Source organism: Odocoileus virginianus, chromosome 13 (genome assembly GCF_023699985.2).
Source record: "Odocoileus virginianus isolate 20LAN1187 ecotype Illinois chromosome 13, Ovbor_1.2, whole genome shotgun sequence".
NCBI lineage: Eukaryota > Metazoa > Chordata > Mammalia > Artiodactyla > Cervidae > Odocoileus > Odocoileus virginianus.
The window spans coordinates 28,683,990-28,699,676 of record NC_069686.1 but is presented as its reverse complement, the minus strand read 5'-3'; the positions used below and the strand labels follow the sequence as shown (position 1 = coordinate 28,699,676).

Here is a 15,687-nt window from a genome sequence, read left to right as displayed (position 1 = left end):
TCCTGGCCACCAGGGCCCCCAGGCTTCGGTCCAGTTGGTTGTTTTGCTCACATAATCCCATTGGACTGCCTGCCAGCCACAGGCTTCCTAAGGCTGTGGGCTCCAGGGAATTAAGATTGTGATTCTTCTCACAGCTGGAGGCAGGGAGGGGAGGAGATAGGAGTTAGGTGTGGACCTTGGCCTAATTTCCCTGGCTGAAAGGATGCAGTTGTGTTCTGCATATTTATTAGGAAGCACACATTTACACCGGTTGCACTGATGAAAGCCTCTGATGGGAAAACTGAGCCTCCCACTTTACTACATGCTGGGCAGTACCTCTTCTGTTCCTCATGATCACATCATTTTACCTACCACCCTACCCCCTTTTTCATTTTCTTGCATTCATCCAATCCAGAGGTGTGTATAGGTAATATCACCATTTCCAGTTGTTAAAGGAAGAGCTTCATGGTGGTGGTGACCAGAAGATTTCCATGTAGGTGGGAAAAAATATACAGGAAGAACCCTTTTTCCCCTTCCCTGAATGCCGAGTAATCTTAGCCAGAGCTGTTGCTTCAGCTGCTGGACTGTGATATGATAGTAGTGTTGTGCCCGGGGCTAATCTCTGCCTTACCTGCTCTGAGCCTCGGTTTTCTCACCTGCGAAGTGAAGGTCACTAAAGAACCTGCATCGTAGAGTGAAGGGACACCTCACTGAGACGTTGAAGCTCTTGGGAGAAGACTTGGCATTTATTATATGGTCAAGTGAGTTAGTTTTAGTCATCTTTCGCCTTCTTTCTGGACACTGAGATTCTCCTGTAAGCCCTTGATAACTTATGAATGTGCCTGGTGGTGGAGGTGAAGGGGAGCTGCCCACAGGCTATGACAGGTCCATACCTGCCCTCAGATAAGCGGGAGGTCTCCTTGCTGCCCTATGCAGATGAGCTGCCCCCACCCTGGCGTGGTGGGGGCAGCGGGGCAAGCCCTCTGGGTCACCTGGTTTCTGGGGCAGTGCCCTCCTGTGCCTTCTGAGGGTCAGAGACTGGGGCCCTTGTCTCTTGGAAGACTCAGAGGGATAGGATGGGGAGGGAGGTGGGAGGGGGTATCAGGATGGGGAACACATGTAAATCCATGGCTGATTCATGTCAATGTATGGCAAAAACCACTACAATATTGTAAAGTAATTAGCCTCCAACTAATAAAAATAAATGAGAAAAAAAAAAAAGATCCACTAATCTTCCCTGGTTGCTCAGATGGTAAAGAATCTGCCTACAGTACAGGATCCCTGGGTTCGGTCCCTGGGTTGGGAAGATACCCTGGAGCAGGAAATGGCAACCCACTCCAGTATTCTTGCCTGGAGAATCCCAGGGACAGAGGAACCTGGCGGGCTACAGTCCTCAGGGTCTCAGAGTTGGACACTAAGAGACTAACACTTTCACTTTTTTCCCCCCCTTCAAAGGTGATTATAACAATAGCAAGTAATATTTATTTAGCACTTATAGGAAGCTCAGGGCTGTGCTAAGTGCTTTGTGTGTGTGGCATGTTCATTTTTAATCTTCACAACAACCCAAGGAAGTGAAACTGTCTTTATTTCCACCTTTCGGGTGAGGGTAGTGATAGGTGCCCAGATCCCACAGCGGGAAGAGCGCCTGGCAGAGAGCAAGCCCACGCTCTCTCCACAGGTGCGCTCCTCACCTGGTGTGTTTACAGCCGTGGCTGCCAGCGGGAACCATCTGGGAGCCCTGGGCCCCAGCCTAGCTAGAATCTCCAAGGGTGGGGCTGGTGCTTTGGAAACTTGCAAGCTCCCTGGTGGTTTCACCAAGCAGCAGGGTTAAGAAGCGTGGGTTTGGAGAAGATCACAGACTGCTTAGCGGGGTAAGTGGTAAAAATACCCACAGCATCGCACCAACAAAGGAAATGTTTTTTCCCAAGAAGCAAATAGAGAATTGGTAACAAATCCTTTAGGAAAGTTCTGCTTCTGTGCACAGATCTTCCATAAAACTTTTCTTATATAGTATTATGCAAGACATTATTGAAGCAACACTTTTCGATGTTCTTAGAAGAAAGTTTCTGTACAGTAGAATGGGGTGGTGTACTGTCATTTCCTTAAGACAGCACCTGAATCACAGAGAGGTTGAGTAATTTTCTGAAAATCACACAGCAAGTTAGTTAAGAGGCTGATTGAGAACTCAGACTGTTTAATCCATCATATTTTTCTTTTAGGCTCATGAATCTCAAGAGGGGATGGAATTAATGGGGGAGGGGAGAGAGAGGGTAACTGGCAGTCAAAGTCACCCTGTTAATTTAAATGCAAGCAGTTTCTACCTGTCCTTTGGTGACCAGAGTCCAGTGTGCCCATCGGTGATATTAAGTGTGTGTTTTTTTTAAATCTTCTTTATTTCTGTAATGTTGGTAAATGATGCCCCCTCTTTAGTCTTTTTTTAATATTTACTTGTTTATTTTGGCTGCATCGGATCGTAGTTGCAGCGGTGTGTGGCTCTTCCTTATGGTGTGCAGGCTTCTCTCTAGCTGTGATGCCCGGGCTCAGTAGTTGCAGGTGGGTTTAGTCCACTCTGCCCCCCCGCCCTGCCCAGCTTGCAGGATCTTAGTTCTCCGACCAGAGATCGAACCCAGCCCCCTGCATTGGAAGACGATTCTTAACCATTAGACCACCAAGAGAGTCCCTGGTGTGTGTGTTTTGAAAATTTTGAAAAGCTGTTGGGGTTCTGCTCTGTATTCCTCTTGCCTAAGCACACATTCCTTGGGCCTCGATAAAACCCCTACTGTGCCAGCAGCATTGTCCTATTGCTGCCACACTGTTGGCGGTTACTCAGAGGGAAGTCATTTTCTCAAAAGCCCTGACTTTTGTTGGGCACTTACCCTTTTGAAATGCTTTAAAGTCCTGCTTGAGTCTGGTGCTGTTTTGAGGAGCAAACTGATTTAGGACTGTAAAGCAAGCTTGGTGGGGATGGGTTTGCCCGAGGTTGTGTCCCGTGTCACTATGGGGACAGGGACACCTCTGCTGATTTCTCCTCTCTGACTTTCTGTCCTTGCATCCACATGTGCTGGTTGGCAGCTGGGGGCTGGGTTGGTCTTGACCTGGTAAGGTTGGAAGATGGTCCCCCTGTGACTCTGTGAAGGATGAGGTGGGTCTAGTCACTTGGGCACAACTGTGCTTCCTTTTTTTTCTTTTTTGGAAGTATTGTTGATTTATACTGTTGTGTTAGTTTCAGATGCACAGCAGAGTGGTTCAGTTGACACACACACGCGCGCGCGCGCACACACACACATACACACATTCTTTTTTAGATTCTTCTCCCTTACAGGTTGTTACAAAATATCGAATGTAATTCCCTGTGTGGTTCAGTACACACACACACACACACACACACACACACACACACACGTTGTTACAAAATATCGAGTGTAGTTCCCTGTGCTTTGTAGTACAGGTCCTGTTGTTGATCTGTTTTATATACAGTAACTATATCTGCTAACCCCACATTCCTAATTTATCTCCGCCTTCCCCTACATCAGAAAACTAAGATCATAGTATCTGGTTTCATCACCTCATAAAAACTAGATGGGGAGACAGTGGAAACAGTGTCAGACTTTATTTTTTTCAGCTCCAAAATCACTGCAGATGCTGACTGCAGCCATGAAATTAAAAGACGCTTACTCCTTGGAAGGAAAGTTATGACCAACCTAGATAGCATATTAAAAAGCAGAGACATTACTTTGCCAACAAAGGTCCATCTGGTCAAGGCTATGGTTTTTCCAGAGGTCATGCATGGATGTGAGAGTTGGACTGTGAAGAAAGCTGAGCACCGAAAAATTGATGCTTTTGAACTGTGTGTTGGAGAAGACTCTTGAGAGTCCCTTGGACTGCAAGGAGATCCAGCCAGTCCATCCTAAAGGAGATCAGTCCTGGGTGTTCATTGGAAGGACTGATGCTGAAGCTGAAACTCCAGTACTTTGCCCACCTCATGTGAAGAGTTGACTCATTGGAAAAGACCCTGATGCTGGGAGGGATTGGGGACAGGAGGAGAAGGGGATGACAGAGGATGAGATGGCTGGATGGCATCACCGACTTGATGGGCATGAGTTTGAGTAAACTCCGGGAGTTTGTGATGGACAGGGAGGCCTGGCGTGCTGCGATTCATGGGGTCACAAAGAGTCCGACACGACTGAGTGACTGAACTGAACCCCCCACTTTAAGAGGTCCTTCCTTAATTATAAGTGATGGTCCTCATATGGGAAGGAACTGACTTGTGGGCCATCCTCACTCAGAGGGGCTTCGTTTACCTCTCTTATCTGTGAACTTCTGTGTCTTAGAACCAGTATCTTGTGCCATAGGCCCAATGGGAAATGGAGCGTGTGGAGTAGACAGTGGTGCTCAGGGTTGGTGTGTGTGGATGATGTGTGGTGTGTGCATAGAGGAGGGCTGGGAGCATTCTGTATAGAGTTGGGGGACTTCTCCCTGGTGTCCTGGCGTTGAAGCAGGCACAGTGGAAGTGATCCTTTGTCATGTGTATCTATGGAAAGGGTATTTATTCCTGGCAGAGAGAACTATATGGGAGAGAGGGGAAGCCCCAGAGGTGGGACCTGCCTGCCCTTGTTATGGGACAAGCATTAGACCCAGTGTGGTCACCTTTGGGGGGCGGGGGGGTGGTGGGTAAGTGAGGGGAAGAGTGCTGGTAGAGGAGCTCAGAGAAGCAGCTGAAGGGCTGGGTCACCCGGGGCTCAAGCTTCAGCGGCAGCCAGTGAGTCTGCAGGTTTTACGCTCTGGGTTCTAACCAGTCTGTATGGTATCACTGTTCCAAGGTGTGGTGTCACCACCAGAATAATAATTTATCACTTTGCAAATATTCTGTTAGCTACTTTTGTGGGCAGTGTATCATTGAAATGCCTCAGATTTTATATTACTTGTCATCTTTCTGTATCCTCTAATGATCCCTTGTGTCTCTGGTCAGATAAGAGACGCAGTCTCTGTGGTTTTCATTCCTAATGGGCAGCCAGAGGTGGCCAGAGTCTGTCAGGGGGTGATTGATGCGATCAAGACCATTGAAGGGGACTGTTCGAAGAAACGCAGTGGGCATCTTAATAGGTGTTCATGGAGTGTCATTTTCCCAATGACCTGGAGATTTGAAGAAAATATTAGTATAGCTATAATTCACATAAAGTATTCAATGATTTTATTTTAAAACCTATAGATAACGAATTTCCTTTTATATCTGGATCCAAGGCGTTCAGTGGGTGGTAGATGTGTAGCAGTTAGTCAGAAAAGCAGATACTTTTCTAGGAGTTTTGTGCTGCTGACAGTCCCAAGCATGTGAGCATTTTTAAGTGTTCTGCTTTTTCTTGCAGGTACAATTCCTTGTAGAGAAAAAAATGTATGCTCTTATTTTTGGCTTTATTATCTCACTGTTAATTATTTAATCCTCTGATGATTATTTCATTGTCCCCCAAAATGAATTTTCTGTTTTTATTTGGATCACACAGTGGTTTTCAAAACATGATCCCCAGACCAACAGCATCTGTATCACCTGGGGGGCATTCAGTAAACAGGCATATTCTTAGACCATACTCCCACGCCCACCAGACCTACTAAATCCAGAGGTTTGAGTCCAGAGAATAGACGTTTCTAAATTTTTGTTTCATTGTGATTAAAAAAACCCACATCATAAAATGTATCATCTTAACTATTTTTAAAGGTAGAAATCAGTAGTGTTAAATATATTCATGTTATTGTGCAGTAATAAAACTCCACAATAAAACTAAATCTCCACACCTATTAAACAGGTCTTGTTTCCCCCGCCTTCTCCCAGGCCCTGGAAGCCACCATTCTACTTTCTGTCTTTGTGAATTTGACTATTCTATGTCCCTTATATTAGTGAATTCATATAGCATTCATCTCTTTATGGTTGGCTTATTTCTTTTGACCTAATGTTCTCAATAGCTTCCCTGGTGGCTCAGTGGTAAAGAATCTGCCTGCCAATGCAGGAGATGCAGGTTTGATCTCTGGGTCTGGAAGATCCCCTGGAGCAGGAGATGGCTCCCACTCCAATATTCTCGCCTGGAAAATTCCACGGACAGAGGAGCCTGGTGGGCTATAGTCCGTGGAGTCATGGAGAGTCAGACATGATTGAGTGAGCAGTGTTCTCAGGGTTCATCTGTGTTGTTACATGGGCAGGATTTCCTTCTTTTTGAAAGCTGAGTGCTATTCCAATGTATGTACATACCACTTTTGTTTGTCCATTCATCTGTTGACCTTTTAGTTTGCCTGCAACTCTTAGCTATTGTGAATAGTGCTTCCATAACACGGCAGTGTGGGTATCTTATTGAGACTCTGATCTCATTTCCTCTGGACGTGTACCCAGAGTGGGATTGCTGGATCCTGAGAAACCTCCACCTTCTCCTCCACAGAGAAACCTCCGAGGCAGCTGTGCCATTTTGCATTCTCACCAGCGAGGGTGTGCATCTTTAGCGCAAGTGTAGGTCATACCGGTGCACGCTCACATTTGAGAACCACTGCACTAAGGATACCACCCTTCTCCACAAACCTTGTTATGATTGCCAACTTCATGAGAAATTAATCTTGTTGCGGGACATTCTCCAACAGGTGAGCCGTCTCCTGATTTTAGGAGGGGCCAACGTGAACTACAGGACCGAAGTGTTAAATAACGCCCCGATCCTATGCGTCCAGTCTCACCTTGGCCATGAGGAAGTGGTCACTCTGCTTCTGGAATTCGGCGCCTGCCTGGATGGCATGTCGGAGAACGGCATGACTGCCCTCTGCTACGCGGCCGCTGCAGGCCACATGAAGCTGGTGTGTCTGCTCGCCAAGAAGGGGGCGAGGGTAAGCGACAGCCTTCCCCGAAGAGGGGTGAAAGGGGCCACAAAGGTGGGAAGTGTCTCCCATTCCTGGTAAAATTCTCATTGGCTGGGCCAGACTCCCTTCTGCCTCTACTTTGTCAGGGTTCAATGAACATAAACAGAAAGGGTGGAGCTACAGTGTGTGATGTGGCCTGATGTGGGTATGTGTGTGATAGACGTGTATTGTCTGCGAGAGGGAGAAGGGGCTATGTGTTTGGTTCAAAGCTTTTATTCTGCTTAATCCTGCCCGAGGGGAGGCTCCTGGTCATTACAGGTCCAAGTAAGGCCATCCTTTAAAAAGCCTGCAAGTATTGTCCTAGAACTTGTCACAGAATTTAACTCTGCACTGGATGAGTTGAAGATTTAAGTGTGGCTTTTTTTTTCTCCTTTTTATTTCATGTTATATCTTTTTAAAAATAATAATAAAATGAGTTATGTGGGTCTTGGAAGTCATGTGCTTCAGCATATAGCAGCAGGTACTAGAAGGCCCCGAATCCACATTTCTCCAGCTGCCATCTGGGACCCTGGGCCAGTCAAGCCAGTGTGCTATGTTCTCATCCATAAAATGGGTGCAACAACAGGATCTACCACAGGGCTATTGTGTGAGCATAAGTAAATCAATATATTAAAACAACGCAAAGTAACTGTATTATTAACAAGTTGCTCAAGGACTGTCAGTGTTAATAGGTTGGATGAGAACAGTGCCAAGTTTACAGTAAACTGTTTATTTTAAGCACTTTATTGGGGAAGGGAGAATGTACTTTTGAACAGCAACAGAAATAAATCGCTGGTATTTGTTTTTCTTCTTTATAGTTAGGCTTTTTGAAGTTCAACAAAAGACGTTAGACTTATAGTAACTATAGGAGTCTTTTTGCTTTTCTCTCTTGAAAACACAGCATTTGGGATGGGTCGTCCTTAGTCCATGAAAGAAGGGAAATGCTTCTGTTAAACCTTCCCAGTAGGTCCATTACTGTTCATACCGCCCCTCCATTTCCACCTCCAGACCATGGCTTGGCTTTTTTCGGAGGCTGGCTGAGAGCTCTGTAGGCGGGGGTGGAATCATATAGGTGGCTCATGTAGGCAGAGCCTCTGGGTTGAGGTGCAGAGCGTCTTCAGAATTTGCAAGTGAGGCTGGGCCCTAAGTCCTCTCCCAGTCCATGATTCCCAGGCTTAGAGAATGACGTGTTATCTGCTGCCTCTTGGACCATTATGGGTATGCAGCCCTTGGTCACTGCCCCTTCGTGGCTGACCAGCCTTCCTGCCTTTGTGGCCACACTTGGCATGCTGGCATGACCTGGGTCACCTGCCTTCCCCAATAAAATGCCACTTGGAGTCCCTTCCTGCCCTTCCTCGTAGAGAGCTGGGATCTTTCCAGATTCCTCCCTTTTGCTGGCTTTCCTGTTTCAGTGACTAAAGAACTGTTCTGCCCCCCAAATCATAGCTTGCCACAGAAGATTAAGATTAAGGATACCTCACCCAAGTGACTAGGGTTGGGAAGAACAGGTTTTGTCTGCCCTCATACCTGCTCCCCAGAGAACTCGAAACTCCAGGTCACTTCCTAGAGAGACAAAGGGAACGAGGAGGATGCCTTGTGATCACTAGTTCTACAGAGGGAACTCGAGGCCTGAAACAGTGCATCAATTGCAGTAATTCAGATACTCTCCAGAGACACACAGTGGGACACAAACCCCATACATCTGCGGTGGGATGGAATTTGTCCACAGCACATGTGGGTCACTGTGACAAAGTGGTGCTCAGCTGTGCCTTCCCTTGCTCCTGCCCCGCCCCCCCAGGTGGACCACTTGGATAAGAAAGGCCAGTGCGCGCTGGTCCACAGTGCACTGAGGGGCCACGGCGACGTTCTCCGCTACCTGCTGACCTGCGAGTGGTCGTTGGGCCCGGCCCAGCCAGGCGCTCTGAGGAAGAGCCAAGCCTTGCAGCAGGCGCTGACCGCGGCCGCCAGCATGGGCCACAGCGCGGTGAGTGCGGCCTTTCCCAGGGCACTTCTGGGAAAACGGGAGCCCAGTGGGTGGGCACTGCGCACTCACCTTCTTCCAAGTTGCCGGCTTGTGATGCACAGAAGGAATGAAGGGAAACGAGGGTTTCCAAAAAGAGCAGTTGGTTTCACCACGTGTAAAGATGCCCTGTTGTTATCACACCCCTCCTGTGAGTGGAAGTGGGCGGGGGGCTGGGGAGCTCCCACCCGGAGCCCCTGCAGGCTGCGTACTCTCTGCTCTGCCTCCTTTCTTCCTGCCCTCCTTGTTCTGTTTTCACCCTCGAGTCCTGCTCTCCTCTCCTTTTCCCACTTTGATTCATCCTTTTGTCCTTGTGGTCTTTTAACAGTAATCACATGGAATCCTGTTTCTAAACTTGTTCTTGAGTATTCGAAGGATTTTTAAAAATAGAGTTGTTTAAAATAGAACATGCTCTGGTAGCATGTAAGAATGCTTGGCATTTACAGTTCCTGCACTGAAGCTTCATGAAGTAGTTACATCAAGCACTTATTCCTGGCAGGTGTCAGTATTCCTCGATTTGAAGATTTTGTTGTCACCTCCTGACCCATGTGTCTGTGAAGTTAATAATATTGTACCCTTTTTCTTCCATGTATTTCTCACTCTGTATTGTCTTCAGGCAATTAGGGTTGCCAATGTTTCTAAGATTCTTCCCCACAGTGACTTTGTACCAAAGTAAATGTGCCAAGTGTAAATGTGCCAAATGTAAAATGTAAATGTACCAAAGTAAATTTGGGTACAAAGCTGGCTGGCTGACTTTTACCGTTTAAAACACTGGAGCAGATACACATATACACGCAGCTAGCTGGCTTATTGTTGGCATTTAAAATGTCAAAAATACACATATACACTGCTTCAACTAAGACAATATATTGCAGCAAGAATACAGAAGCATATCAGAAAAAGAAGCTATCTTCTCTTAGGACAGACATAAAAGAAATTTATAGAAATGTAAAACAATGCTAGTCAAGTTAATATGTTTTAGTTTTGGAGAAAAATACTCTTTTTCATAAAAAATGAAAATGCACATTTCATAAAAATGTATTAAACATTACCATATAGTAGGTTTATTGTTTTTTAGATTAAAAATACAAATAAATGTTTTTAAAGACCCATTTACATACATACAGAGAGAACATGTTAAATTGACATATTTGAATGTGGATGTTTTTCCTTTTTAAACTGTTCCCTAAATCTGCATGGGTCCAGAAGGTGAAATATCATCTTAGGAAGGACAGCAAAGCCACGTTGAATATAACCTTGGTCTCTGGCTGTGAGGAGCTGTGGAAAAGCAGCTGCGTAGCCAGCCACAGCTTCATGGCGAAGGACAGGGCTCATTCACCAAAAGGCTTGAGGATTGTGTTAGTTTCCACATGCTGCTGTAGTAAGTGACCACAGACTTCGGTGGCTTGAAGCAGCCTGTTCTGGAGGTCAGAAGGCTGAAATTAAGTTGGGTCAGGAAGCCGATGTTTCTTTTGGAGGCTTCAGAGTAGAGTGTTTCTTTTTTTTTTCCTCTAGCTTCTAGAAGCCACCTTACTCCTTAGCTTGTGGCCCTGCCTCTGTCTTCAGAGTGTGTTTCCTGTCATCTCACCTCATCCTTCCCTTGACCCTGGTTCCTCCTATCCTTCTTACAAACAGCTGTGATCATATCAAGTTTCTATACAATACACACCGTGATAATGCAGGATAATCATCCCATTTCAAGATTCGCAGTCACATCTGCAAACCCTCTCTTCCCACGTAAGGTAACATTCACGGGTTTTCTGACTAGGATGTGGGGCCCTTGCTGTGAGTGGACTGGGAACCTGGAAGGTGGTAGGTCTTCTGCTCTCCTGTGGCTGCCGGTGAGCAGGGTGGATGCTGACTCTCGTTAAGGGCTCACATACTTCTGGCTCCCTGCCCCCACCCCTGTGACGCACCCTGCTGTTTGACAGAGGGAGAATAATAATGTGAGTGGAAAAAGCATTTGAAGCAGCATTATTTTATTGAAAAGGTATATACATCACCTTGTTTTCCTTCCTTGTGAAAAAAGGGATTCACCATCTTCTGGCGATTTATGCAGAAGCTGCGCTCTGTATGATCTCCCCTGTCCTTTGTTGATGAGGCTGGCATATTTGGGTCATGCTGGAATTCATTAGAATTCTGAGTACCTAGTAATCCTGAACAGTGTTGCCGAAATTCACTTTTTTTTTCTTCTTCTTCTCAAAGTGAAGGTGTGAATAGCATACGAATTATGCTGGAAAACCATTTTCATTATATTCTCTCTCCTTGTGCAGCATGAGATAATCATGGTTAAAAAACAACACGTTCTCTCCTTTGATACACAGGATATAATAAGCGCATATGGCTTTGAAAACTCATTAAATCACCTTGCCACTTCTGACAGGTGCTCCAGTGCTTGCTGGGACTGGAAAAGGAACATGAAATAGACGTCAATGGCACCGACACGCTGTGGGGAGAAACAGGTAATTATGGTTCCACTGCTTGTAGTTGGGGCCAAGTAGCTCCTTGATGTTCTAGCCGCCATTTTGGCCTAGTTGTCTTAAGAATGACATGGGATGCATCTGGGCCTATTGTTATCACAAAGCATTTGAAGTTAGGAGCCTTTGAAACTTCCCAAATGATGACTAAAACTTTTCTAGAAGCAAGTGCAGTTTGAATCATTTTGAATTAGACCAGCAGTTCCTGTGCCTCTGATGAATGTCAGCTAGAAATACCCAAATAAGGCCGTGCTTTCCACCTGCTGAGTGTTTTTGTGTCCTAAGCAACCTGGTCATCCTGTGACTGTGTACCGTGAGCAGGGCAGAACTGCCAGCCCTGTGTTCAGGTGAATCCAAGGTGGTCAGCAAGGAAGGCTCTGACCTGCCTTCTCCAGAGTAGGACTCAGTCCTCATGCAGCCTGCATAACAGACTGAATACTAGCTACTGGGGGCATATCCTTTGGTGTCAGATGTGTGTTTTGAACTGTAGTGTGGGTGAGTAAGTCTCCAGGAAGATCTGAGTTGGCTACTTGTCAGGTTAATATTAATATAAATAACGCTGCTTTGAAATTTTCCATTTGACTGATTGGTCTTAGAAGTGTGAGACTTTATCAGTTGCTCTTTATCAAATGTAACCAAAGGTGTTTAACATGCATTTCCAGGCTGTGTCCTTTGCATGACTTCAATGTCTCCTGCACAGATTTATTTCCAACTGCTTCTCAATCATTTCCTAACAAACCAAATAGTGGTGTGTAGAGTCCCTCAGCTAACTCATACTTAGGAAAAGCCTCAAAGAGTTTCTTGATGGGTAGCACAGGTGCTCAGCCCCACAACTTCCTCCCCACTGCTCCTCCTCCCCTGTCAACCCAACTCCACTGTAGATGATGCCAGGCGCGTGCATGGGGCTTACAGTGCTCGTTGTGGTGATGTGGGTGGTAGGCTGGCAGCAGGGGCTGGTGTTAAGGGGCAAGAGAGGTGGTGTGTCCGCTCGGTTCAGGGAGAGTGCCGGACTCACAGACGGGTTTAGATTATGCTTGGGGCCCAGCGTGCAGATGTAAATATTGGCCTTAATTCCTGATGGAGTCTTCCCCCCAGCCATTTCAATAGTATGGGCTACTCCATATTTGGTGAAAGTTTCCACCACTTCCTATTGTGCTGTGGGCCTCAAGGTAGCCCACAGGCCAGCGCATGGCTTTCTTCGTGCTTCTCCGGAAGGCCAGATCCCTGTCCTTTGTGGCCTGGAGGCAGGGTCTTTGCCTCTTTGTCAAATGAGGTGAATAATCCTGCTGTCTAGGATCTGGTGAAGACTGAATGAGATGTGACAGTCTTGGCCAGACGTTCCCGATGGTCACACACACACACACACACACACAGGTCTGTGCTCAGTCTCAGTCTAACAATTATGTCTGACTCTCTGCAACCCAATGGACTGTAGGCTGCCAGGCTCCTCTGTCCAAGGGATTCTCCAGGCAAGAATACTGGAGTGGGTTGCCATGCCCTCCTCCAGGGATCAAACCCGAGTCTCTTGCATCTCCTGCATTGGCAGGCAGATTCTTTACCACTGAACCACCTGGGAAGGATAGGACACTCCTTTCCTAAATGTCCACCCAGGTGATTTCAGGGTCTCTGTGGCCTCGGGACAAATAGAGAATCACTGTGAGCAGTTGTCTAAGTGCCGGCCTCACAGAGACACTCATGAGAGGAGCCGTGATGATGATGGGGGTCAGTGCTAGTACCTGTAACACCACTCACTTAGCTCAATAAGAATCTCTGATCTTTAATATTAGAGGGGTGTTTTCTTTCTGGGCAAAAAAAACCTAGAGAAGCAGAGAAGGCTTTGACTTGAGGGCTCTGTTTATGTGGTCTGTTTTTTCTCTAGATGACCAGTCCTGAGTTTCAGTAAGCACCTTCCTTCCTTCCTCCTTGAGAATCTGCTCGGTTGTAGGCTAAAGCATATAAGAGAAACTCTAGGCTCCCATCAACCTCAGTGAGGGATGAATAATGGTTCAGCTTCTCCTTTGCAAAGCCTCGTGTACAACCTTCAGACCACTCTGCATCCTGAGAAGCAGGTCATAGCTTTTCTCTGCAGGCAGTAAACCTGAATTTCCTCAGTCGAGAGTGTGAGAGATTTTTCAAAAAATTTAAACCAAGAGAAAGCTAAGCACTATTTCTCAGGCTTAGAAGCCCCAGCTGTACTCTGTGGCTGCATGTCAATAAAATCAGTCTTGACTGCTCTGCATTTTTCTGTCTGATATTTTTCTCCTATGTTCTTTCAGAAATGTCCACCCATGTCTGCTACTACAGACCATCCTGATTTCCAGAGGAAATCAGGTTGTCAGTGGTTGTCAGAGGAACACTTTGAAATCTTGCAGAGGAAGTTTTAGATGAGGGAACATCTGCATATATGGTGCTTTGCACAGATGTGTACTGCATTGCCTAGATTGTGAGAACTGTGTTTGGGATTCAGCCACACAGGGTCCACATTACCTGACATCAAATGCCTTCTGGAAGAGACGGCCCCAATGATGACAGCCTGAGTCGACGGGGCAGCTCATAGTCCTTGTTCTCGGCAAGAAGCCACCTGGTGGTTCCCTAGCCTGTGTGGATTGCATGCTCTGTGCGCTGTTTCTAATTGCAGAATGAAAGCAGCTGCTCTCCTTCCTGATTTGATCCTCATTCCTGGGTGTAGTCAATGGTGGTTTGTGCCTAAAACACTCTAGGATGGAACTTGCCTGTCTCTCGCCACAGCTTGAGGGTAGGATCCCAAGAGTTCATTCAAGTCTGTGCGGTGTAGATTAGCTATGGACAACTTGGATTTAAAATACCCGCTGATGGGCTTCCTGCAGGGTCTCCACGGTCTGTTCTTGGCTCACCTGCCCAGCTTTGATGGTGTCCATGCAGAGCTACACTGCCATGTTTAGAGCTCGGCTACCTGAGCTGAGCTCTAAACCAGCTCTCCCTCCTGGTTTTGGAGAGCAGAGAGCCTAATTTATGTAAGTTTCCCTTTCCACCAACCTCTGGAGCCATTATTTGCTTTTTATGTCTATTTGGTTTTTAGATCCAGCCCTTCAAAATCATTCTTGTAGCTCTTTAGCACTTTCCCTTGCTCTTATGCAAAGAAAGGAGTGTGACACTCACTCCAGTGGACGAAGAGTGAGGAAAAAGTTCGGAGCTCCCAAGGAGTGGGCTTGGGGTACATCTCCACCCAGCAACTCTGCCTGTGTGGCTTCCGAGGCCCCCTGCCCATGACATTCGCACAAACAGCCTTGATCCTGTAGTTTCTGGGCGGCCTGAACCATGACAAGACCCATCAGATGCTCAAGTTATCTGCTTCAGGCATTCCACAGTCATGACAAACAAGTGCTGGCTCCCATGAAGTCTTGACCTAACTGAGTTACTGTTTCTTTGTCAGTGTTCGATGGGAATCAGCCTGATAAAATGATCAGAAATGCTTAACTGGTGACCTCATGCTGCTGTGAATTGTCAGAGGAACTGTGCTTCCAAACTCCAGGCATCTCTCAAGTCTGTGAGCCTGCTGTCTGTCTCTAGTCAGAACCTCTTGCTCTTTAGGGGAATAGAAACGCTTCTATTTCAGCGAATATGCCTGTTTTGTAAGCAAAACGTTCCCAGCGCTGACTCCTTGGGGTCACGTTGCAGTTCCCTGCTTAGTACATCTTATAAATGTGATTGTTGATGTTGCTTATCTGATGAAAGCTTATTGTGCCTACATCATGGGTTTCAGGAGGGCAGAACTCTCCAAGTCTCCTGTGCTCTTCTTTCTGTAGTCACTGTGTCTGGTCTCATGTTGTCTTGTAGAACTTTATGTGATGATGGAAATGCTTGCTATCTGTACATCCAGCCTGGTAGCCACTAGCCACTGGTCTTGTCTGGTGCTTGGTACTTAGCTGTTGACTGAGCAGACAGGTGTAACTTTTAGGGTAGGTAACACACCTTGCAGAATAATTTGGGAGAAATTGTGTTGTTGGAGGGAAGAGGTCAGGAGCCCATTGCTCATTGGGACCTGGCTCAATGTGTCTTGTCTGTCATAGTGCAGGTCATGTGCTGCTGGACTCCAGGCTAAGATGCCCTCGACCCGGTCATCTATGTGGCTGGGTGCTGCACTGCATCTTTTGAAACACCTAGCTATTAGCAACTACCCCTGGCATGGACATGACTGACAGGCCAAGATGGCCCGTGCCAGCCCCATCTTTGTGTGCATAACATCTCCCTCCCCGCACCGCCAGCATGACTGCCAACCCCCAATGTGCTGCGCCATGTTGTCCCTAGGAAATCCCTCTCTGCTTCCTAATTGGTTGCAGCAGGCTTGGAGCCCTGGCTTCACAC

At 46.7% G+C, this 15,687-nt stretch overlaps 1 protein-coding gene across 7 annotated transcripts in view; it reads left to right on the top strand.

The window, feature by feature from the left end:
* TANC1 (tetratricopeptide repeat, ankyrin repeat and coiled-coil containing 1) overlaps window positions 1-15,687 on the top strand; it is a 237,793-nt gene that overhangs the window by 200,592 nt on the left and 21,514 nt on the right. For all 7 annotated transcript variants that reach the window (XM_070476149.1, XM_020880382.2, XM_020880380.2 and 4 more), the window contains 3 exons: window positions 6,598-6,834; window positions 8,645-8,830; window positions 11,250-11,328. In XM_070476149.1, coding sequence (XP_070332250.1) covers window positions 6,598-6,834; window positions 8,645-8,830; window positions 11,250-11,328 — 502 coding nt within the window. The remainder of the gene's footprint in view (window positions 1-6,597; window positions 6,835-8,644; window positions 8,831-11,249; window positions 11,329-15,687) is intronic.